General features: G+C 36.7%; 1 protein-coding gene and 1 pseudogene across 1 annotated transcript; both read right to left on the reverse strand.

Annotated features, from left to right (window-relative positions):
- The window catches only part of LOC125268532, a 27,782-nt pseudogene extending 24,616 nt beyond the window's left edge, over positions 1 to 3,166 (reverse strand).
- On the reverse strand, positions 2,571 to 10,150 carry LOC125272293. The gene is made up of 4 exons (XM_048197048.1): positions 9,957 to 10,150; positions 9,481 to 9,581; positions 4,158 to 6,829; positions 2,571 to 3,613 (listed from the first exon to the last, which is right to left on the reverse strand). Exons 1-4 carry the CDS (start codon positions 9,983 to 9,985, stop codon positions 3,335 to 3,337), a joined length of 3,081 nt encoding a protein of 1,026 aa, XP_048053005.1. The 5' UTR covers positions 9,986 to 10,150; the 3' UTR covers positions 2,571 to 3,334.
- Positions 10,151 to 26,454: the final 16,304 nt, after the last annotated feature.

Here is a 26,454-nt window from a genome sequence, read left to right on the forward strand (position 1 = left end):
TTTTTTATCATGTGAAATCCTTTATATTATATTGATAAAGCTGATCTTGTGCTGTAGAATCACAGTTCTGCTGTAATCAATAACATAAATCTAACTCAGAGATTGAGCTCTAAATGAGTTCAGTGATTCAGGTCAATTAATGGTTATGTGAAACATAACCAACACCTGATCATTTCTCTTTACTTGTCTGGCTGTTATGACTCAGTTAACAGCCCAAACAAACTCTAATATTAATAAGGTAAGGGTCAAGAGCCCAACTAAAGCAAACACTCATCTCCACGATGGTGGCTTAAAAATTGTGATTTTTCTCCTTTGGTGATTCTGTGTGTTCGTCTATATCGGATGTCCAGAAGACGTCAAAAAAAGACGTCATAAAAACTTTCATTCTGGCCCCTCAGTGGACGTCTTTTCAACCTGAGACAAGACCTCAAAAAGACGTCTTCTGGACGTAATTTGCTCAGTGGGCTGGATGATCTGGTCTTGTTGTGCCCTCATATATGTTCAGTTAGTTTGCATGATTTCTTCAGTCGTGTCAGTTCAGTCCTCAGCATTAACTGTTCCAGTCTCTCAGGCTGTTATACAGAAGGGGACAGAGATGCTGATGGAATATAAGAGAGTTTTATTGAGCAACCAGAATATTAAGCAGAGTGCAGGTGAGTGATAACTGGTGAAGCTCTTGGCAGATGTGATCGTAGAGCTGATACTTGTCTGTAATTGCAGGAACCGTGGAGAGCTGGCAGACTTGGAGCAGATCAGACACAGAGTAACTCACAGGAGACGAGGAGAACACTAGGAGACAAGGAACATGCTGGAGACAGGTGAATAACTTTGGTGGAGTCATTGAGGTAAGCATAGAGGTAAGTATGCATTAATGATACCAGACAGTGTGTGTACTGCAGTGTCTTTTTGTAGTGCTGCTGATGATGGTGCTGATGAGTGTCAGGTGTGGGAGATTAGTACTCAGGGGATGACGTGCGCGGTGTCTGTGTGATTGTAGAGCCTGGCGTGTCTGTGACACAGGCTTTGTTTCAGCTGCTCTGGGTTATTTTAAGAGACGGACAAAGTGGGACGAGATGATTCACATACTGACCAACACACACACACACACACACACACACACACTAGTGGAGAAGAGACACATTTGATTCTGATGTGAAAAGCTGCTATGGAGTGATCCTGAAATCCAGTTTGCAGCCTCACAAATATGGACCGGACTATTCTGGAAACAATGATTCCACATTAACCTCAGCAATATAATATCGGGATATTGATATTGATTTAATATTATTCAAACATCTATTTTTCCCTCTTACTGTATTTGATTTAGAAAATAATTTTAATTGAAAGCATTTTGTTTTTGTGTTAAAAAAGTTTTAATTCAACATGATTTACTGTACTATACATTCAGGAAATTTGACAGTATGTCATGTTTCTTCAGAATCTAACCCAAAGATGAAGATAAACCTTTAACTTATACTTTTCCTTAAATAACATTCTAATTGCCAAAATAATGTAAGTGCTGCTGTGAGCACAAAAGATTTGTATATTTATTGTTTGCAATCTACATACTTCCTGTAATTTATGCTGACTACTGTAGAATTGTGTTGCTTCATCCTCATTCACTGTAGTATGATATTATTGTTTTAATAAACCTCCCAGTGTGTAATAAGTGTTTAGTTTATGTTTTTAGAGTCATTTTTCAATCTCTACACTTAAGAAATGTGTTTTGAGTTTAAAAGTATAAAAGTGTCTTTGCAATAAAAATATAATAATGATTTACTGTAGTATTTTACAGTTGAATTAACAGATTTTGCAACAAAATCAACTGATTTATTGATATAATCAAGATAAGTGAAAGCATTTCATATTCTCTCAGTTTGCATATTTAATTCATAACATCTTTTTATCACCATTTCAAAGAGAGCAATATTTCAATAAAGCAATAAACATATCAGCCATAAAATGTCATTAAAGATGAACAGCAGAATACAGATTGTGTCTTTTATCTGAAGGATTCAGGAACATTTTCACATATCGGCCTCTAGATGGCAGTGCTTAATAATACAAACAGTCTCTAAACTGCTTCTTACATGTGAACATCATTTTATGATAAATTACATTATTGTGGCGGCTTGTTGATTTAACAGTATCACTGCTATATTTTTAATAGTTTCTTACTGTAAACATTGCTGTAAGAAACTACTGCTGCTGTCAGGAAAATACTTCTAGTGATTATACATTAATTAATATAGCAGATGCTGTTTAACCAAAGCAACTTACAATTGAGAAAATACAAGCATTTGATGATATAAAAATGTTGAATTCATAAAACACACAAAAAAATTACAACCAATATCTTTACATCATATGAAGGACATGTGTTTGAAAGCAGAAATATAAGGATCCTGTTTTCAGTAGGCTTTGAGGCATGATTTGCTTATTTTTTAAGTAATCATGTATCCTAATGTTCCTAGTTTTTCTTCTCCTGCTTTCTTGACTGTTTCCATTGTTTCTTATTTATTTTATGATCAGTGAATCGCTGTTGAGTGCGATCATCTCCAGAGTTTCCAGTGACAAGCTTCATCTACCAGCTTTATTATCTTTCTCATTCTTGAAGCTCTTCTTTCATCTTCTTGACCATAGACACACTGTCCTATCCTTGCCATTATTTTCATTCTTTAATATTTCTGTAATGTTTGAGTTAATTTTGCTTTTGTTCCATCATTTTAACATATGCTCATAAACTGGAGATATTTCCTTCCTACTGCTTCCGTTGTTATTATACATCTCGAGTCATCTGAAAGGTTTTTGGATTTATGTTGTCAAGAAACTTGAAGAATCTTGCCATTCCTCTAAAACTGAGAATCCATGATTGATCCGTAATGTCATCATCTTCATCATCAGCATCTGACTGACAGTTGTCAAACAGGAAAAACACTGGCTGATTCTTGTCATTCTCTGCACACTTGATTTTAGTCTCTTTAACAGCCGTCAGGGCATTTCTAGGTGTCTTTCCATTTGAGTGTGTGAAGAGCAGGACAATGTTTTCAACAAAATCTCTTCCAAATAAAGACTGAACAGCATCAAATATGTATTGTTGTCTGTCAGAGAGACAGGTTTGTGTTGCTTTAATCACCAGACACACTGCATCTATTTCATTGATCATTCCTGCAGATTCAAGTAATCTACGCAAACTCCCAGCGATCTCTTTATCAAGATCAACTCCACGAGTATTTCCATATCCTGGAGTGTCGATGATTGTTAAATCAATTGGACTCTCTTGTAGATAAAACCCATAAACAGTGATGCTGGAGGTCTGACTGTGAACTGATGTTCAGTCACTCTGGTCATCTGTGATCTCAAACCAAACCTTGTCTTCTCTCTGAACACCCAACATGTAGTTGATCATCACATTGATCAGGGTTGTTTTTCCTGTTCCTGTTTCTCCCACCATCAGAATGATTTTATGGGGTTTGTTTGTGTCTCTCTCTCCAAAGGTTATTTTTCTATATGGTTCAGATTGATCCAGATTGTCCATCATTTTTTGCAGACGGTATCGAGCAAGATTTCCATCCCTAATTAAGATGCTTTTCTTGATGAGATCTTTTTTGTCCTGTAATAAGCAAGATGAACATGTGTAAATGTTGTACAATGTTATATTAACATCCCTGTAAACAACAAAAGCCCTTTCACATAAATCAATCTTAAAATCATCTGAAATCAATTTTAAATGTATTTTTGTCTCAATGTCACCATTCACTTTCATTGTGAATGCATTCAAAAGTTTTTAACTGAGGTTCGTGTTCCCTTGTGGATCTACTGTACATGAGGGTACATATTAAACATTTTTTTTTTTTTTTAGTTTTGGGCGAACTATCCCTTAACATTCCTGGGTGACAAATCCAGAAAATGAAGGTAGGCAATATGGTGCTTAAATGTGTTTTGATGATCAGTGGCAGGTGTGTGTGATGGCTGACTGAGTGCAGGTGAGAACAAGGAGAGACGATGGGAAATGGAGTCCAGAGTGTGTTTGAGGGAAGGAGGACCAGTGCACTTGTGACAAAAATGCCTTACAAAGTGTTTGTGTTTTTTGGCATATTGAGGGTTGACTATATTTTATATATGATGTAAAAAAAAAATTGCACTTCATACATTACCTTTGTGATAACTGTGGTGACATCAGATTCAGAGATGTAGTTGAGTTTCCTCACTGCTGCACATTTAATATTGTACTCAGTATCTGGTCTGAGATCAGTCAGAGTAACTGTATTCTGGTTCTTTGACACAGTTTGAGATCTCCAGTCTTCCTCTTCCTTCATTTTGTACAGTAGTTTGAGCTCCTCTGTAGCAGGACACGGTGGAGACACTTTCAAAACAATTTGCCTATGTCTGACCTGTTGGACTGTGATTGGACAGTCTGGTTTTGATGGAGGAGTGAAGTAAACAGCTTCATTAGATCCATTTGTATACAGAAGAATGCAGGAACCTGGATGCTTTTCATGGTCTTTTATGGAAACCATAAATTTAGTGCTTTCACTCCTACATGACATCATCAGCTCTTTAAATGTTTTCAGATGTTCTCTCATTTTCTCCCTGATTCTTCCAGTGAGCCATGAATGAGATCCCACACCAGGTTTCTTCTGTGGATTTCTCATCATTTGAGGATTCATGTAATTTTCTTGTTCATTAAGAAACTCATCCATCTGCTCAAGAGAACTGAAAGTGTAACAAAACACGTTCTCCACCTGAATATCTGACAGATATGAGTCCAAACTTCTGTTCACTTCGGCTCCAAAGTCCATTAACTGTCGAAGAAACTCATTAACAGTGTTCAATTCTTTTTCTTTCACTGTGATCCACTCTTTCAGACTCTTTTCATTGAATGGAGACTCATCATGAGCTTGTAGAAGATCCTTCAGAGCACAAGACTCTTTTTCACAAGCTTCAACTGACTGGATCACAGATTTGATTCGGTCACTGAATTCTTGTCGGTACATTTGGCAGTTTTGCCGCATATCTTGTATTTTCTTATGAAGTGCACTAAAAGTTGTTTCTCTGGTGTTTTCCAGAAGTTCACTGCACTTGTTTTCAGTCCAGTTTAGATTTTTGATAGCAGACTCTTTTGCCTTGATGAGATTCTGGTTTATGACTGTGAGACGCGTCACATCACTGTCTACGGTGTAGTTGAGTTTTCCCACTGCTGCACATTTAATATTGTACTCAGTATCTGGTCTGAGATCAGTCAGAGTAACTGTATTCTGGTTCTTTGACACAGTTTGAGATCTCCAGTCTTCCTCTTCCTTCATTTTGTACAGTAGTTTGAGCTCCTCTGTAGCAGGACACGGTGGGGACACTTTCAGAACCACTTGAGTACATCTGACATCTTCAATGATTGGACAGTCTGGTTTTGAAGGAGGAGTGAAGCAAACAGCTTCATTAGATTCATTTTCATACAGCAGTATGCAGGAACCTGGATTATTTTTCATTTCTTTTGATGCAACAATAAACTTGACTGATGTGCAATCATTTAAATCAATCAAGTTTTTAAAAACCCTCAAGTTGTTCCTCATTGTCTTTTGGATGTCAGGTGCGAGCCAAGTCTTGTGTTCAGATTCAGAGCTTTTCTCTTCACTTTTTCCTTTTGTTGAAGGACTCAGGGAGGCCTTTTGTTTAGAAAGCAGCTCATCTGTCCAGCTCAATGATGTGAAAGTGTAGCTGACCAAATGTTTAACTTCCAGATTCATTAAATTTTTATTGAGGTTGATTTCTACCATTGCTCCTGAGTCATTCAGTTGTGTGAGCAATATTTTAATGATGTCAGATTCTTCCTCTTTCTCTTTCAGCCATTGTTCAAGAGCGCTTCTTTCAAATGGAGATTCCACATGATCATGAAGAAGATCGATCAATTCTGTATCCTCTATGAATTTTCCACGGATCTTTGGTAAGAGAGAGCCGAGTTTCTTCACGAGACTCGATCTGCACTGGTAGCAGTTTTTCTTCATGTCATTGATTTTGTCACGAAATGCAGTAAATGTCGAAGCAGGCGTGTCTGTCAGAAGATCACTGCATTTCATCTCAGTTGTACTTAAACTCTCAATAACAGATTCAATGTCTGTGCTTAAACCTGTGCTGATTTCATGCTGAAACTTTACAACTCTTGAGAAAAGTTTGTCCAAAGGATAAAGCCAAACTCTCAGAGGAACCGCAAGCTCTTTCTTTTCTCCCAGCAGTTTCGGAAGATCTTCAAAAACCTTCATAGCATCTTCAAAAGAGGTCGGGTTACATGCTAGCTGGAAGTCACCATAAAATTTACAACTGAATTTTTGGGCCGCAGTCTTCTGATTGTCATTCATTTTCATACTTGCTTCAATGTTTCCATCTGAAATCCCTTTTAGCTTCTCCAAAACAGCTTTTACATCTCCTGCTATCTCCACTTTGTCTTCATCAGATGAAACTTCTCTGTCAAAAACAAAGCAGGCATCTGCTCCGTACAGCACTGCTGTCACTACATGTGTGGCTACATCATTCTCATAGTGAGCCATGTCTCCAGAAGCAATGTGGTTTATAATAAGTTCTTTAAACTCAGTGGTTGAATGATAATGTAATGTGAGTCTCTGTTGATTGAATGATTTCTTGGTGTCTTTGAGATAATTTGCAGCTCCACTTACATTGATGAGTCCACCTAAAAGACTCAGTTTCAGACAACCATCAATATTCAGCAATCTAGATTTTTCCTCAATCGAATCTGAAGCTGTGACTGTGAAATCTGTATTGATTTGGGGTTTAGTGCTTATGTTCTGCTGCAGCTCTTTACTCCAATGTCTGATTCCTGAAATGGAAAAAAAAAAAATATTATAAATAAATAACAAATATATTTTATGCCTAAAACCATTTGTTAATATGGCAGCTATTTAGTCCACCTGTTTGTGCAATCAGACCTTTTTTTTTTTTTTTTTTACAGCACAGCAGGACGAACGGGTGAATCACTAAATATAAGCAACCTCCAAAGGTTGTCTCATTAAGGCCATTTTATAATGCAGAGCTACTGTAAAGTTCTGCTCCGAGACACAAAGACTGAGGATCCAAGTGCAGTAGATTATTAGGGCAATCCAGAATCATAATCCATGTAATAGGTAATTGGTCAAAACACACTGTGTAGACAATCCAGTCAAACAACAAAAGTCCAAGGCACAGGCAAACAGGGAAATCCAGGGAGACAGGTTGAAGATCTCAACAACTACACAACAACAACAACAACACTACACAGCAAATACTTTCACACTGGGCACGATTACTGCGGTCCGATTCAGAGCGGGATTTTAACAGTGGACCCCACTAACACTTTGCTGTGTAGTGAGTAAGATAGCCATGATTAGCTGGTTCAGGTGTGTTTAATTAGGGTTGGAGCTAAGCTCTGCAGGACAGTGGACCTCCAGAAGCAGGATTGGACACCCCTTATCTTCACACGTTTTTTTTTTTTTTTTTTTTACACGCACAGTCGAATGCACAGCCTTGCAAGGTATACTTCATTTGACTTGTACGTAAACACAGACATTTGACGCATGCACAGTTTTGAGCAATCTCTCGCCACGAGGTAGAACCCATTTAAAAATCTTTGTATTCTTTTATGCTTTGGCGTGGTATTTGAGGTTAAGCGTATACCATCATGTTCGGGAACCGGCGTTCCCTGAAATCACGAGATGTCGAGGAAAAGATTCCATTAAGTTTATAAAAAGTCAAGGGTCAAGAGCCCAACTAAACCAAACACTGATATCAATAAAGGTGACTTCAAATAAAACTTTTTCAATAAACCCAATATTTTAACCTCTGTTAATTCTCAATAAAAAACTTTTGTAAATATATGACAATAATAAAGTCAGCCTGGTTAGTAATAAGTGAAGCTGGTAATGCTGTTTGTGGAGTTGTTTAATCAGATCTTCAGAGATTTAATGTCTTTTATCTTCAGTTGATTTCATCTAAGGCTGTGTCTGAAGTCAGTTGATGTTCCAGTGTTTCTCTTTTTTCCGTTCTTGTTGTTTCTTTTTCCTTCAGTGATTCTGCTTGTTAACAGCAGGTGTTCATCACTAATGCTCAATCATCACTCAATTAATCACTTAATTATATCATTAACTTTAACACTGCTTCAGTGTCACTTTTTAACATGCTGAGGGTAAGTTTACACAACAACGTTGTAATATGCATAACAAACCTGTAGTTGGCAATGTCACTTTGTAAAATAATACTACACGCCTGCGGATTCATTTACTGAGTGTTCACGCTAAACGTGCATGCTTATAGACTAAACACATAATACGCATACACTTGACGTCTACAAATTCTCATTTTTGTTGTTTACATGGAGATGATATCTCCATGTAAACAAACAAAATGTGAAAAAATGTGCATTTTAAAAACCCATTGTCAAATGCTTGCATTTTCAAGTCCCCAAAACACAGTTGTTGTGTAAATGAACAGCAAAAATGTATAAAAAAGTTTGACATTTTTAATTGAATGTAAATAGCCATGGAAAAGGACCCCGAGTGTGAATTATATAAACACTGAGCTTGTTGATTGATTTAACACTGCTGTGTACAGATGTGGGGCAAGAGTCCATTCAGTCTAGGGATGCACCGAATATTCGGCCACCGAAAATATGGCCGAAATGTTGTGATGACGCAAACAGAAACTGCAAGATCAGCTCCTCTGATGCATCTGTAGCGGACGTTATTCCTTTAATCGCAGCACTAAAGGAAAGTGGTTGAGATGGACCACGGAGTGAAAACAATGAAAAGTACACTCTTAAAGTCTGTCAGCGCACGCTTTACTGAGATCTATTCGGATCCTCTGCACTTCATCGTGACTGTACTTGATCCGCGTTTTAAAGACCATTACTTGGTTGTGGAAATAAAGCAGCACGCACAAGAAATGATCCAGGCCGCGATGGATGCGGAGAACCCGTGTGGAGACAGAGCAGAATCAGACCGCAGAAAAAAAGACTCGTCTCTCTGCACCCGATGAGAGGCATGCACCCTCGTTGTCTGATATGTTCAGTGAAATCCTGCAAGAAATATTTACTCAAATGTTTAACTTGACCCCACTCATGTGTAGCCTACATTAAATAATAATGTACAGGACATTATTTAATGTACACACTTGAGTGGGGTCAAGTTAAACATTTTAGCTTGAATTTTATTTTATACTGTGCATTGTTGCAATGTGCGAAATTATGCAATTTGCATAATTTGTAATTGATTTATTCTTTGAAACGTTAATATTAATTTATGCAATTGCAATTGCCTTGATTTTAGTAAAGTTAGTACACAGTCATAGCCATAAATGCAATGGTAGCCTACTAATAAGTGGCATAATTTCTTTCGGTGTTTCGGTTTTCGGCCTTGGTTTCGTCTTTTTCGGTTTTCGGTTTCGGCCAAGAATATTCATTTCGGTGCATCCCTAATTCAGTCCATCAAAATGCATCACCTGGTACTAGAACATCTCTCCTGCAGTCATACAGCATCCCCAGCTGGAAGGGTCTCCCTAGAGCTGCAGTCTCTATTGAATCCACTCCCACTGGATCCATGCTAGACAAAACACAGGAAAGAAGAAATCAACCAAACAAATTACTGATAGAGGCTTGGCCAATATATGTGTGTGTACAATATTCACAATTAAATACAGACTCAATTTCACGAGTTCACATATACATATATAATATGTGTATGTTATACCAATATGGTAATAATAGATTGAAATAGAAGTGAGTAGATGGGGTGGTGGAGGAATGCTGAAGAACTGTAAATGAACAGAGGTGAGTCTGCAGTATATATACACCTCTTGTTGTTGGTTGATTAGCTGAAAGCTTTCCACTTATGTTAATTAGGTTAATTATCTGTGCGTGCTCCTCCCGAACTTTGTTAATAAAACATAATTTACAGTGCACAGTAATGTAGTCTTACCTTTTTGAAGACACGTGAGTATCTGTCATGACTGGTTACATGTATGGGGAGTCTTCCAGCTGACAAAGTAATGTGTTGCTAAATAAAATACAAAATGAAAATTAATTATTTATTTCTCATAATAGACATTAGGCATCAGTGTCTACTGAAGAGCTAAACAAACTGTTACCATAAAACAAGGAATGCAACAACTACTGTGTGGGTGTAAATTCCATATCCAGTCCTCTTTGGGTGTATGGATAGTTCAGTGTAACTGTTTACATATACATATAAGATGGTACAGTGGATATAAAAATTCTACACAGCTGTATTTTGTAATGTAAACAATAAAATAAAAACAAAGATAAATCAGTCTGTTTGGATAGGAGTCAGTCGATCGGCTTGGCACATATTGACATGGGAATATTTTCCCACGATCCAGACCTGTTAAATTGCGAGGACATCTCCTGTTTATGGTCCTCTTCAGGTCCCTCACAGATTTTCTATAGGATTCTATTGGATTTGTGTTTTGGATCATTGTCATACTGGAAGGTGAACATTCTCTTCATTTACAAATTTCTGGCAAACACCAATATATTCTGTGTCAAAATCAACTGGTACTTTGAGCTATTCATAACTCTATGTTCACTAAAGCCCCAGATCCAGCTGAGAGGCAGTTCCAGAGCAACCATGAGCATGGTGTTCTTTTGCTGATGTGCTGTGTTGTTTTTGCACCAAGCATACCTTTGACAATTTTGGGCTGAAAATATAATTCTTGGTCTCAAACACATTTTTACATGGTTTTTGGGAAACTGGATTTGTGTTTTTACAAATTCTCAGCTGAACCTGGATGCTTTTTTAGTCAGAAAAGACTTGCACCTCATAATCCAGGCAAATGGAAAATACGGGAGATGGTTGTCACATGTAGTGAGCAACCAGTACTTGCCTGAAAAAGCTGCAACTCTGTTTATATTGATGTAGGCCTCTCTACAGCCTCCCTCATCAGTTTTCTCTTTCTGTTCTTGATAATGCCACTGTTGTGTCACTGTTATATGTTCTTCACCTATTGATGACTGTCATCATCGTGTTTCATAGTATATCCTTGATTTTTTTTTTTTTTTTTTTTTGTAACCAAAAAACCTGAGCGGTTTGATGCTTCATAAACTCTTTGTGGCCCATGATTTTTGTAGTAGCAACAACCAAGAAGATGTCAGCAGATGGCATGAACAGCTGATACTTATTTGGAGTTTTTTGGATTTTTTTTTTTTTAGTATAATTAAGTATAATTAAGTTTTTTTAAGTATAATTCCCCACTTCAGAAGTTGTGATTAGGAGCTAATTACCCTCCTCCATCCCCAGCTCCTCCTCTCTGAAGTCAGGATTCACCTTATGAATCCCCTGAATCAGATCAATTCTTGAAATATGTGTACATGTTAAATTATTGACATTGATTATATCTGCATATGTTGGTTCTGTTCTGTTTACCCTAAGGGGGTTACTGCTGCTCTCCCTGCTCTTATCCATGCTAGGTTGCATGGATGCGCAGGGAGTTCTTGCCCAGAACAGAACCATACCGCCAATACAAACTCTATTATCAATCATATTTGACAATAGTGGTCCTGACAGAATTATTGTTTATTGCATTTTTTAAAATGTTACCATGATGGTGTTCAGTGTTTGTGTGAATGACACTGTGCACCTTCTATGTTGGTATATGCATTCTTCTGATGATAAACAGATGTTTTATGATGTCATACTGCTTTTCATTCATGTATTTATTTATATTTTACAGTGTATAATTATTGTAAAGTGTCTCAAAAACTGCAATACTGGTTCATTTACGGTTAGTATTTCACAGTTGAACAAAGATAAACATAAAATGCAAGCGCAAGACTGCTTGTTAAATGAATTTATTGATGTAAGTGAAGAAATCATTATTTCACAATCTCTGCATACTCTCAATAAATAGTTTTTACCTGTTGGATTATACATTCTCATATAGCCACTAAATAATATAGTTAAAACAGTTTCTAAACAGCTCTAAACAGTGAACATGATTACATCTGAATATACTTTTAGGATAAATAATAATATTATGGTAATTATAATATTACTTGTTGCTTTAGTTCTTCTTGACCACAGACTCAGCATTCCCAATTTTCTCATCATATTTCCGCTTCAAATCATTACAGGTTTTCTTCTCTCTCTTTGTTACCAATATTTTTGCTTCTTTGACGTGTTCGCTATGGCATTTATTTGTACACACTGTACAGTGATCATCTTTCATCACTTCAAACCATGAAAGACCACTGATCCACCAGCATTCTGGATAATGACAGTTCTCCTCACAGACGGTGCAGCACATCGCCACACTGGCTAGAGAAGAATTAATATCAACTCTTTCTTTGTATTTAACTTTAACTCAAAGTTCTTATTTTTTTGGCTTGTTCCCTGTTTTGTTCCAGAATGTCTTGAGTTTGTTTCAGCTCATTTCGTTTTAGTTCTGTCAGGTGAAAACGTGATTGTAGATTGGAGATATTTGCCTCCAACTGCTTCTGTTTCAGTAACACATCTTGAGTCTTCTCAAAGGATTTTGGTTTTATTATGTCAAGAAACTCAAACAATCATTTCATTCCTCTAAAACTGAGATTCCATGATGGATCTTCAGCATCATCTTCATCAGCAGCGTCTGACTGACAGTTGTCAAACAGGAAATACACTGGCTGATTCTTGTCATTCACTGCACACTTGATTTTAGCCTCTTTAACAGCCGTCAGGGCATTTTTAGGTGTCCTTCCATTTGAGTGTGTGAAGAGCAGGACAATGTTTTCAGCAATATCTCTTCCAAATAAAGACTGAACAGCATCAAATATGTATATTTGTCGGTCAGAGAGTCGATTCTGTGATGCTTTAATCACCAGACACACTGCATGTAATTCATTGATCCCTTCAGATTTATTAAAGCTGAATAAACTCCCAGCGATTTCTTTATCAAGATCAACTCCACGAGTGTCTCCATATCCTGGAGTGTCGATGATTGTTAAATGGATTGGACTCTTTTGTTGATAAAACCCATAAACAGTGATTTTGGAGGTCTGACTGTGAGCTGAAGTCCAATAATCCCTCTGATCATCTGTGATCTCAAACCAAACCTTGTCTTCTCTCTGAACACCCAACATGTAGTTGATCATCGTATTGAGTAGGGTTGTTTTTCCTGTTCCTGTTTCTCCCACCATCATAAGGACTCTATGTCTTTGTTTTCATTTCTCTCACCAAACATCATTTTTTTTATAGTGTTCAGATTGATCATTAGATTTGTTTTTCGGGTTCAGACTGTATCGAGTAGGAGTACCATGCTCAATTATTTCATATTGCTTGATGATATTGTTCAATCCTGGTCATAAACTGGCCATTTTTGTCTGTAACAGTAAGCAGAAAACACATTTAAGAGCTCAAAATGTCTGTATATGTTTGGTAAATTGTATAAAAAAGGTTTTGCTGCATAGTAAATGTTACAAAAATAATGTTAAAAATATTGTTTTTCTACATAAAACAAGATAATTTAGGTGTGACACTGAAAACAATTAAAAATTCAAACTGTATTTCATTTATTCAGTATTGAGAATCAATGCTTCACATACTTAATGGGGTTATTTTAATAAATTCAGCTATTGTTTTGTCTTGTGAACTAAATTCAAACATCTTTTATGTAAAATATCTTACTCAGGACAGTACTAAATAAAAAATATCATGCATTTTGTATGATCTCTCTTATTTTATTAAAATTATTCACATTTTCACAGATTCTGCAAGTGGTTCGCATACTTTTTCTTGCCACTGTATTCACTTTAAATCAACTATCAGATAAAGCAGAATTAAATATTTTTACATAATATTCAATCAGCTGCATTTTGTTTTATGCTGACTTGTATGCGAGATCAAGATTATGTGTGCATGAACTACTTCAAAGGAATAAACAAACTTTTAATACTGCAATATAACAGTAATAAAATATAACAATAGATACATGAAAAGGAATATTTAACTTCATTACATGAACATTGTTGCCAAACCCCTCCCTCTGAAGATCTCTAAGACCACCCTTAAATGTCTCCATTTTCACAAAAAGTAGCTCTGATAAACTTTATTACAGATTATCCAAATTAAGAATCAGAAAATCATATAAAACCCCTCAGACTCTTGATAAAACTTTGAAGTCCATTTATGCCAAAAATGTTCTATATAAGAAGAAAAGTCTTAAATGACTGCATAATACTTTGGTTTAATATTTAACAGGTTAATTTAGAATTAGTTAACTGTATAACCTCAATTTATATCCTCAAGATTTCTAAGTACTCTGTACTCTGTGGTAGCTAGTTTTATCAATTCAAAATGATGAGTTAACTTACTTGCTAAATTTAACCCCTTAACTGTCACGGTCCTGCTGGCCGGACGCCTCTCAACCAGCACACCCATGTTTAGCACATGGTTTAGCCCAGATGAACTGAACACTACTCAGTGTGCACACTACAGGCTGTTAAATGTAACACAGAAACATGTTGGAGTTAAAGGTGGTATAGAGGATGTTTTGTTTTATACATTTTTGCAATGTTACTTGAAACTGTCTTTACTAACTGATAAAAGACTACTTATTAGGTGCACTGAAAGTAATAATATTAATATACATCACCTGTGCATGAGGTAGGGCCTTAAAAACATCAGCCAATCGTTTACGCGATCATCGCGTAAACGATTGGCCCTCTGGCTTGTCAATCACTGCCATTGTGAGAGGCGTGCGCGGATTGGCCCTCTGGCTTGTCAATCACTGCCATGACGTTCCTTGTGAGAGACGCGCGGCTGCGCGCTCTAGTAACTTTCCAGTTTCCTGCCTTAACGATTGTAAGGCCAATTATGAATGTAAATTGATACTTATGAATGATCGCGCTCAAACGCGTCCAGTCAGAGCCAGTTGCGTTCAGTCTGCGATTACAGTCGGTGTTCAAATTCCATGTGAAAGTATATAAATCTGCTTCAGGAGCAGGAAACAATCTCTGTATGTTGAGCTCAGTCAGAATGTTTTAGCTAACGTTAGTCGTTAAATGTGTGCCCGGCTTAATAACACAGCGAATGTCTGTGGTAAACAAACACTCGTGCACTTGTTTTGGGAGGCGTTCACTTAAAATGAGTTGTGAAGGAGGGGGGTTTTTCTTCCGCATGCGCTCATTTCAAAAACTCAGTCGACTAAAACATCCTCTTTACCACCTTTAATGAGATAATTAGGTGATAACAAGCAGAATCACTGAAGGACAGAGAAACAACAAGAACTATGACTTCAGCCACAGCCTTCGATGAAATCAACTGAAGATAAAAGACATTAAATCTCTGAAGATCTGATTAAACATCTCCACAAACAGCATTACCAGCTTCACTTATTACTAACCAGACTGACTTTATCTCTGTCACACACCTACAGAAGCTCTTATTGAGAATTACCAGAGGTTTAGATGTTGATGATTTGTTAAAAAATATTTTTTTGTTTGATGTCACCGTGATCGAGGTCAGCGCTTACTTTAGTTAGGCAGTTTGACTCTTGACTTTTAGTAGTATTAATGTTTCTGTGGTTGTTATAGCTGATTGTTAAGGCAGCTGCTTTATGATAAGAATATAATTATCATATAGTGGTTTAAATCACTGATCTAATGACTGAGATTTATGTGAATATCATGTTAAGTTTGTGTTGAATCTCTTCTAGAAATGCAATGATAAAAAGATTTTAATCAGGAAAGCTGAATGAGTTTTAAAACACATTGTACACTAAACACTCTAAAACTCCAGCAAAACTTCCTCACACACAGACATCAAGAATCAGCGTATGAATCTCAACAATGGTGACATGCTTCATGCTGCAATGCATTCTGGGTGCATCATACAAAAAATAATGCATTGCAGCATGAAGCATGTCACCATTGTTGAGATTCATAGGCTGATTCTTGGTGTTTGTTTGTGAGCATATCTCACCATAGTTTAAAGTGTTTAGTGTACAATCTGTTTTAAAACTCATTCAGATTCTCTGATTAAAACTGTGTTGGATCTTTATGTGAACCACAATAAAACAAAATTTGTAAGATATTGTTCAAATTAAATTTAGTCATAAGATCAGTGAATTAAGCCATTACATAATGATGATGATATTCTTATCATGAAGTAGCCACGTCATCAGATTGTGTTTTTTCTTGCTATAACAAATTCAGTTACAGCAGCCAGAAAAACTTTAAAAGACAAGTAAAACTACCCAACTAAAGAAAACACTGATCACCATGACGGTGACATAAAAACCCCAAACAAATTTCAACAAAAAATCAACAAAACGTTCTCTTAAAAGAGCTTCTGTATATGGAGTTATTTAATCCTCCTCAGCTGAGATCTTTAAAGATTTAATGTCTTCTTTTATCTAAAGCTGATTTCATCTAAGGATGCAGCTAAACTCAGTTTTAGTGTTTTGATTTTTTCTGTTCTTGTTTTTTCTCTTTCCTTCGTTGATTCTGCTTGTTAACAGCAGCTATCTTTAATAATTCTCAATCATTACTTAATTAATTAATTAACTCCAACACTGATTCAGTGTTACATTTAACACAGCCTGTAGTGTGCACACTGAACAATGTTCATTTCATCTGGGCTAACCCATGTGGGGCCTTCATGGGTGTGCTGGCTGAGAGGCGTCCCGCCAACGGGATCGTGACAGTTAAGAGGTTAAGGCAATCGGTTTCCTTAAGTTTTTTATGTAAACCCAACAGTTTAATTAAGCTTTCTAAGTAAACTCAACTAATTACATTTTACAGTGTACACTTATTATTAACCAGTTTGATTTGATTTCTGTCATACATCAACAAAAGTTCTTATTGAGAATTAACAGATGTTTAGATGTTAATGTTTTAATGAAAGTTTAGTTTGAAGTCACCATGATGGTGAAAAGCATTTCCTTTAGTTGGGCTCTTGACTCTGTTTAGTAACATCAATTTATCTCTGGCTACTCCAACTTTGTATTTGTAGAGCACATTTGTTATGGCCAGAGAAACTATGATCTGGGCTGTGTTTCCCAATAGGGATGTAAGCCAAAGTTGATCAATTTAGATTTACAATGCTTTGGGAGGCACAGTCATAATGGTTGTGTTTTCTCATTGGTGATATCCAGTATTAACTGGTGATATAGATGTTATATTATTTCTTTATAGTAAATCTGTCACCATTTGAGATCCAGCAGAGCTTTTATAATCTTTAGGTTTTTTTTTTTTTAAACACACACAGACATCAAGAATCAGCATATGACCCTCAACAATGGTGACAATCAAACAAAGTGCTTCATGTTGCAGTGCATGATGGGAGCCACCAATCAAAACTCATCCATGGCTCCCATCATGCATTGCTGCATGAATAAATTATGCAGCTGAATTGTCCTGTAATTTTCGTAGATTGTTCATGTTTGCTTTATTTTTCTGTTGTTTTGTTGTGACAGTAGCTTGTTTTGTGATGTTCAGAGTTGATCTATTTGTCAGTATTTTGTATTTATTTATCGTCACCGTTCTTGAGAATCATATGCTGATTCTTGATGTCTGTGTGTGTTTAAATAAAAATTTAATATTCTTAAAAAAAAGGAAAAAAAAAACTCATACTACTGTTGGATTTCATGCTGTAAAATCACAGGACTACAGTCATTAATACTAAAGCTACACATCAAGCACACAGTCAGAGATTTAGAATCTAAACGACATCAGGCCATCACATGAAGATTATATCAACATCAAATTACATTGTGACAGGATCATACTTTCTCTGACCATAACAAATGTGCTTTACAAACACAAAGTTGGAGCAGCCAGAGAATAATTAATAATAAAAGGTAAAGAGTCAAGAGCCCAACTAAAGCAAACGCTGACCTCTTTCATGGTGACTTGAAATGAAACATTCCATAAAACATTAATTAACACCTTTTTTCTCTCTTTCCTTCAGTGATTCTGCTTATTATCATCAGGTGTCACCACTAATTGTCAATCATCACTCAATTATCTCATTAACTTTAACACTGCTTCAGTGTTACTTTTTAACACCCGGTAAGATGGACTCATATGGAATGTTTAAAAATGTGTTTAAAATGAAATGTTGTAAAATGTGAAAATGAAAAGGATTTAATAAATTCTGATTTTAATTCAGCGCGTGTGTGTGTGTGTGTGTGTGTGTGTGTGTGTGTGTGTGTGTAAAATATATATATATCTCATTATAGTCAATGATTGTACGCTGTCAAAGCCAATTTTGTACCCTTTTTGAAGGGTCAATTTTTGTACTGTTAAATAAAGGTACAAAATTGTCACCAAAGGTACAAAACTGATCTCTTAAGGTACAAATCACAAGGGTACAAATTTGTTTTAAGTTACTGGAACTCTCTTGTAAGTGTACAATACTAGACAGGCACTTGTTAGTTCTACATACTATTCCTATTTCACCTTACTTGGTTTTTTCAAGGCAATCGGTCTGCATGCTTTTTTTAAGTAAGGTTTACTTATTGGATTTTACAGTGTGGTTACCTGATGATCCACAACTGTTTTTGTGTTTTGTGATGGTTGTTCATGAGTCTCTTGTTTGTTCTGAGAAGTTAAACTGAGCTCTGTTCTTCAAAAAAATCCTCCAGCTTCTGCAGATTCTTCGGTTTTCAAGCATTTTTTTGCATATTTGAACCGTTTCCTGCAGTGACTGAATGATTTTCACAATGAGGACGGTTGAGGGACTCAAACACAACTATTAAAAAAGGTTCAAACATTCACTGATGCTCCAGAAGGAAACACGTCGCATTAAGAGCCGGGGGGTGATTTACCATGTATTATGTTAGATGCTCAGTAGTTATACGTGTCAATAGAACAAACAAAATGCACAAATCATGTTTATTGTGGTGTCTTGCTAAAAAAAAGGCTAGTCCAGTGGTGTACTAGGATATCTAGCTTTAATAACATGATAACTTACGGTCGGAATTGTGACCAAAATATTACAGGTAAGCCACAGTAATAAGCAAATGAAAAAAAATAAGCTAATTATAAAAAGTTCTCAAGTAATTAAGAATCAAGTAAACAGTCAGCAATGAAATAAGAATAAACAACTACAATAGGACAAATAAATACAACATAAAGATACAGATAAAAACAGAGCTTTAAAGGTCCCATTTTTCGTGTTTTTTTGAAGCTTTGATTGTGTTTATAGTGTGCAATATAACATGTGTTCATGTTTCGCGTGTAAAAAAACACAATATTTTTCACATAATTTACTTATCTGTATACCGCTGTTTCCACTGTCATAAAAACGGGCTGATGACTTCCTTGTTCTATGAAGTCCCTCCTTCAGAAATACGTAACGAGTTCTGATTGTGCCAGCGGTTCCTGTGTTGTGATTCGACAGCAGCTTAGCGCACCTTGCCCGGAAAGGTCACGCCTCTTAACATAACGTGGAGATGCACGCGCTGAGTGTTATTGTAAACATGTCTTTAATTTTACCATATCAATTTGAGCCGGAATCAGACCCGGTGATTGGACTGCGGGATGAAAATAACAGCGTTTCGACGACATGGCGACAAACACACTCTACAAACGCAACTCTTGTGTATTCCTGTGGGCGGAGGTTAGTCAAAAAACTGTTTTAGTGACGTCATTAAAGAAGGAAGTAGAGGGATGTAGTCCAAACTGGCCGTTCGATGTAGGCGACTTCTGTTAAATAAAATATCTCGCTTGGCATTGAACTTTGAGCTTTAAAATTTTACAGATTTTATTTATACTCTAACAACAACATTACACACTAACTAAAGTTTGAAACATGGGATCACGAAGAACGGGATCTTTAAGTTTTAGCACTGTTTGTTTTCCCCTGTTGTTATTGTTTGATTAATAACGACACAGACCCAGCCAACACAGCATGGTGGGGCCCAGATGGGTGTCACCTGGGCAGCCTAACTGGGGCCCAGACATTTTTGTCCACGGTTTCCATGTAGGCCCCACATGGGTTAGCCCAGATGAACTGAACACTGCTCAGTGTGCACACTACAGGCTGTTAAATGAAACACAGAAACATGCTGGAGTTAATGAGATAATTAGGTGATAATGAGCAGAATCGCTAAAGGACAGAGAAACAACAAGAACTACAACTTCAGCCACAGCCTTCGATGAAATCAACTGAAGATAAAAGACATTAAATCACTGAAGATCTGATTAAACATCTCCACAAACAGCATTACCAGCTTAACTTATTACTAACCAGATTGACTTTATTTCTGACATACATCTACAAAAGTTGTTATTGAGAATTACCAGAGGTTTAGATGTTGATGATTTGTTGAAAATAAGTTTGTTATTTTTTATTTGTCATTCATCCATGTCGCGTAATCACTTCACTCGCTTCTTGGCAGGGATGTGAGACGACAGATGAGAAATATTCGCTTTCGCTTTCACAGACCTATGCCTACCGTGCATGCACATTGCACAACACTCTCTAGGCTATCCTCGTGAAAATAATGCATTGCAGCTTTTGAGGATTAGGAATTAGGGATAATTCAATTAGATAATATTATTTATTTTTGTGAATAAAATTATTTTATTGCAGTGAAATGACAAATTATGCAGGATTGCAAAAAAATGCGACATTTTGTTGATTTTGCGTTGTATTCAGCGATCGCGGAATCGCGAAAAACTGGAGGGACTGACAAATCAAAGAAAACACAAATGTCTCCAAACTTCATCCTAATATTTAGTCTGGCTTCAGAGTCAGATGACCACTGATAAAGACTTTGTGACTTGTTTGAAGTTTGATGAGTCCAAGAAACCTAGCACTGTTAAACATGCGATACTATGGAAGCCCTGAACCGCATGGTGGAAAAAAAAAAAAAACTTGGAGGGGAGGAGAAAAAAAAACGAAAACTTATCTCGTTATTACGACATAATATCTCGTTATTTCAACATAATATCTCGTTATAACGACATAATATCTCGTTATAACGACATAATAAGTCGTTATAACGACATAATATCTCGTTATTTCAACATAATAAGTCGTTATAATGACATAATATCTCGTTATTTCAACAGAACAACTCTTCATTGTCTCTCAAGTATGATAAAGGACATTGACTTATTAACGTCCCCAGTGGCGCAACGCTAAAGTATTGGACCACCTGTCTAGCTTTTACTGCGATCGCCGCGGTTTCGAATCCGCCTTTTGCCGAGTTCGTTCTTCTCTAGTTTCACATCGCATATCAAAAAGGCATTTATTTTCAATAAAAATGAAAACAATGTTATAAAAGTGCAAATAACCTGCCTAACAAGTGTTTAATAACATTACAAGTATTTATTGGGCAGGGTTAGCAGCATGTTCGATATTACCCACTAGAGGGCAGAATAAGACAGGGAATCAATTAAAGAATGCAATAGTTATGTTGACCTACTGTTACAATTTGGTGCTACAAAATCCCAGAGGTTTATCATGGGAATTTGCGTTCATCCCAGGCTAACCTTTATTGAGGTTAAATTTATTAGACCATAGTAAATAAAACAATTTACAGTGCAAATAGCTGTATATCAGGGGTGTCAAACTTACAGCCCGGTGTCCAGTCTGATTTGAACTATAATAAAACATAGAGATGCACTAGTCCAGGGGCCAAAACGTTTTTAAGCGTTTTTTTTTTTTTATTATTATTATTGTTATTATTCTGGGCTTGCAAACAAACTGCTTTGAAAGAGGAGAACAGACCCGCCAGCAGAGGAAATACTGTACCATGCACAAGCTCACTGTTCGCAAAAAATAGGAAGAATAATATAAATACTAGAATGTACATTTCCTGAAGAAAATGTGAATTGTGCTTGCTGTGGCAAAATACTCGGTTGCTAGGGTGTTTCTAGGAAATTGCTGAGGTGTTCTGGGTGGTTGCTAGACGGTTGCTAGGGTGTTCTGGGTGGTTGCTAGGCGGTTGCTATGGTAACATGGGTGGTTGCTAGGGTGTTGCTAGGCAGTTGTTAAGGTACTTGGGGTGGTTGGTAAGGAGTTGCTAGGTGGTTGCTAGGTTGTTCTGGGTGGTTGCTAGGCGGTTGCTATGGTAACCTGAGTGGTTACTAGGGTGTTGCTAGGCAGTTGTTGAGGTAATTGGGGTGGTTGCTAGGCATTTGCTAGGTGGTTGCTATGGTAACATGGGTGGTTACTAGGGTGTTGCTAGGCAGTTGCTAAGGTACTTGGGGTGGTCACTACGGTGTTGCTAGGTGGTTGCTAGGGTGTTCTGGACGGTTGCTAGGTGGTTGCTATAGTAATCTGGGTGGTTGTTATGGTGTTACTAGGTTGTTGGTAGTTGTCACAGATAGTTACTATGGAGTTTCTATAGAGTTCTTAGCATTTTCTCAGCCCACATTAGCACTTAGCTAATCACTATTAGCATGTAGCTATTCACTGCTAGCATGTGTAGCATGTAGCAAGTCCAGTTTGCTAGCATTAGTCAAAAAAGCCAACCCCCATGTCTGTACGATGTTCAGATGTAGAGATATAGGTCTTGCAAAACGGTTGCTAGGGTACTCTGTTTGGTTGCTAGAGAGTGGCTTGGCAGCTGCCAATGATGATACTCCAAAGGCTGCTTGTCAGTATGAATGATATAAACCAACCTCCATGTCTCTATGATATTCAGATTTGAAGATATGCCTCTATGCTTTGGGTTGCTAGGGTGCTCTAAATGGTTGCTAGGGCGTGGCTATGAAGTGTTGAAGGTGATTTGTGATTGGCCGTTTGCTGCCCCGAGTCAAATGACCCCAACCTCATGTTTCTATGACACTTCCATCCAAATATATTCCTTTGGTCTTTTTCAATGGAAGTCTATGGAACTTGTTGCTATGGTGCTCTATATGGTTGCTAGGGCGTGGCTTATAAAAGTCATAGCACACCACTCCTCAATGAGCCGGTCGATTTGACACCTCATTCATGGGTCTATGACAAAAACTGCGGGACGAGTTAAGCGCAGATATTTTAGTGGAAGAATAATAATAACTAGAATGTACATTTCCTGAAGAAAATGTGAATGGTGCTTGCAGTGGCAAAACTCGGCACTCTTGATTAGCATGATGCTAACATAATTACCGTCCTGCTAGGATGTTTTTAGCAAAATGCTAACATGATTGGCATGTTGCTAGCATAATGCTAACACCCTTAGCATGCTGGTAGCATGTTTTTAGAAAGATGCTAAGCATCTTTCTAGATGCTAAGCATGATGCTAAGCATGATGCTAGCATGATTACCATGTAGCTAGAATGTTTTTAACAAGATGCTAACATAATTAGCATGTTTGCTAGCATTATGCTAACATAATTAGCATGCTACTAGCATGATGCTAACACAATTAGCATGTTTCCAGCATGATGCTAACACATTTTTACTAGTTTGTGTCATGTTTAAAACCTAAGCTAATCACTATTAGCATGTAGCTATTCACTGCTAGCATGTGTAGCATGTTGGAAGTCCAGTTTGCTAGCATGAGTCAAAAGAGCCAACCGCCATGTCTCTATGATGCTCTGATGTAGAGATATAGATCTTGCTAAACGGTTGCTAGGGTACTCTGTTTGGTTGCTAGGGAGTGGTTTGGCAGCTACCAATGATGATACTCCAAAGGCTGCTTGACAATATAAACCAACCCCCATGTCTTTATGATGTTCTGATGCAGAGATATAGATCTTGCAAAACGGTTGCTAGGGTACTCTGTTTGTTTGCTAGGGAGTGGCTTGGCAGCTGCCAGTAATGATAAACCAAAAGCTGCTTGCCAGTATGAATGATATAAACCAACCCCCATGCCTCTATGATATTCAGATTTGAAGATATCTGCCTATGCTTTGGGTTGCTAGGGTGTTCTAAATGGTTGCTAAGGCGTGGCTATGATGTCTTTAAGGTGATTTGTGATTGGCGGTTTGCTGCCAAATGAGTCAAATGAGCCCAAACGAGTCAAATGAGCCCACCCTCTTGTTTGTACGACACTCCTATCCAAAGATATTCATTTGATCTTTTTCAATGGAAGTCTATGGAGCTTGTTACTTGTAAGCGTGGCTTGATAGTTTCACAATGACCCTGAGAGACTGATTGGTTGCCTGAGTAAAATGAGCCCACCCCCTTGTCTCTATGTCATTGTAATCCAGAGTTATGTTCAATACAAAATCCCTATGTAATTTCCCATAGTAGGAAAAACACAGTACTTCCTGGTTCATGGGCACAGCTTCACCATAGTATGTCTATGGGGCAAATTTGGGCAGCTCTTGCACATCGAACACCCAATCGCTTATAAAAGTCATAGCACACCACTCCTCAATGAGCCGGTCGATTTGACACTTCATTCATGGGTCTAGGACAAAAACTGCGGGACAAGTTATGCACCGATGAATTTGTCCAGAGGAAGAAGAAGAACTAGATAAAAAAGTTTGAGGACAAACTTTAAGTTGGCTTGAAAAAGCCGGTCCAGAAAGTTTGAAGTAGTTTTAAAAGTGTGAAGTTTGAGAGTTTTCAGTTGAAAAGTTTAAGTTTTAGTTTAGTAGTTTTGATAGATAGATAGATAGATAGATAGATAGATAGATAGATAGATAGGCTTGCCAGCTACCAGTGATGATACTCCAAAGGTTGCTTGACAATATAAACCAACCCCCCATGTCTGTACGATATTCTGATGCAGAGATATAGATTTTGCAAAATGGTTGCTAGGGTACTCTGTTTGGTTGCTAGGGAGTGGCTTGGAAGCTACCAGTGATGATACTCCAAAGGCTGCTTGACAATATAAACCAACCCCCATGTCTGTACGATGTTCTGATGCAGAGATATAGATCTTGCAAAACGGTTGCTAGGGTATTCTGTTTGGTTGCTAGGGAGTGGCTTGGCAGTTACCAATGATGATACTTCAAAGGCTGCTTGACAATATAAACCAACCCCCATGCCTCTATGATAGGCTGCTTCCCAGTATGAATGTTATAAACCATTTTAGATAGATAGATAGATAGATGAGTTTGAATGAGATAGATAGATAGATAGATAGATAGATAGATAGATAGATAGATAGATAGATAGATAGATAGATAGATAGATAGATAGATAGATAGATAGATAGATAGATAGATAGATAGATAGATTTAGTTTTGATAGATAGACAGATAGATAGATTTAGTTTGATAGATAGATAGATAGATAGATAGATAGATAGATAGATAGATTTAGTTTTGATAGATAGACAGATAGATAGATTTAGATAGATAGATAGATAGATAGATAGATAGATAGATTTAGTTTTGATAGACAGATAGATAGATTTAGTTTGATAGATAGATTTAGTTTAGATAGATAGATAGATTTAGTTTGATAGATAGATGAATGAGTTAGATAGATAGATAGATAGATAGATAGATTTAGTTTGATAGACAGATAGATAGATAGATAGATTTAGTTTGATAGATAGATTTAGTTTAGATAGATAGATAGATAGATGAGTTTGAATGAGTTAGATAGATAGATAGATAGATTGATTTAGTTTGATAGATAGATAGATAGATAGATAGATAGATAGATAGATAGATTTAGTTTGATAGATAGATTTAGTTTAGATAGATAGATAGATAGATAGATAGATAGATGAGTTTGAATGAGTTAGATAGATAGATAGATAGATAGATAGTTTGATTTAGTTTGATAGATAGATAGATAGATAGATAGATAGATAGATAGATAGATAGATAGATAGATAGATAGATAGATAGATAGATAGATAGATAGATAGATAGATAGATAGATAGATAGATAGATAGAGTTTAATGAGTTTCAATGAGTTTCAATGGATTAGAAACAGTACATAGAATGGCACTTGAGTCTAATTGAGTTTTTGAGTCTAATGGGCTTCTGTAGTTTAAATTTGAATTTTGACAGTTGGAGTTTGAATAGTCTTGGCATTCCGTCAATGAAAGTCAATGGGATTTTTCTGAGCTTTAATAGTCATTCTTAGGAAAACCGTAAATCGGATTATAACGACTGTCAGCAGTTATACGTATCTGAAATACAGGAGGGGCCCACCAACTATTAACGTAACGCTGCTAAAAATATGTATTAATCTATTTCCCAGTGTATTGTCACAAACACCAAAGACAAGGCTTGTATTTCTACACCTTTATATAAATTGAATGTGAAAAAAATAAACAAATGAAGCAATGCACGTACATGAAAATAAGAATGAACTGAAATAAAACCAGTACAGAAAATCAAGAGAATATACTTGTAGATTGTCTATAAAGTAATGTGAAATAACAGGAAAAGTATGGCAATGACAATGGAAAACAAAGCTTATCTGATCAGTTCACAGTTGTAGATGAATGATTCTTTGGGTAAATCTAGAACCATCCCCAAACACGTTGAATAGTCAAGGTTCAGGATAATATCCATGTCCCATTGAAATGAACCAAAAAAAAAAAACTTTCCCACAAAAAGTGAACCCTCC

The sequence above is a fragment of the Megalobrama amblycephala genome, linkage group LG1 (genome assembly GCF_018812025.1).
Source record: "Megalobrama amblycephala isolate DHTTF-2021 linkage group LG1, ASM1881202v1, whole genome shotgun sequence".
In the NCBI taxonomy this organism is placed as follows: domain Eukaryota; kingdom Metazoa; phylum Chordata; class Actinopteri; order Cypriniformes; family Xenocyprididae; genus Megalobrama; species Megalobrama amblycephala.

What these genes read in the sequence shown, in the direction of transcription:
- LOC125272293 (XM_048197048.1), bottom strand. Translation starts at nt 9,985, where the DNA reads ATGACAGATACTCACGTGTCTTCAAAAAG. An exon ending in GAGAGATGTTCTAGTACCAG is followed by an intron (nt 6,830 to 9,480) that starts GTGATGCATTTT and finishes TTTCCATTTCAG; the next exon opens with GAATCAGACATTGGAGTAAA. An exon ending in TCACCACAGTTATCACAAAG is followed by an intron (nt 3,614 to 4,157) that starts GTAATGTATGAA and finishes TGCTTATTACAG; the next exon opens with GACAAAAAAGATCTCATCAA.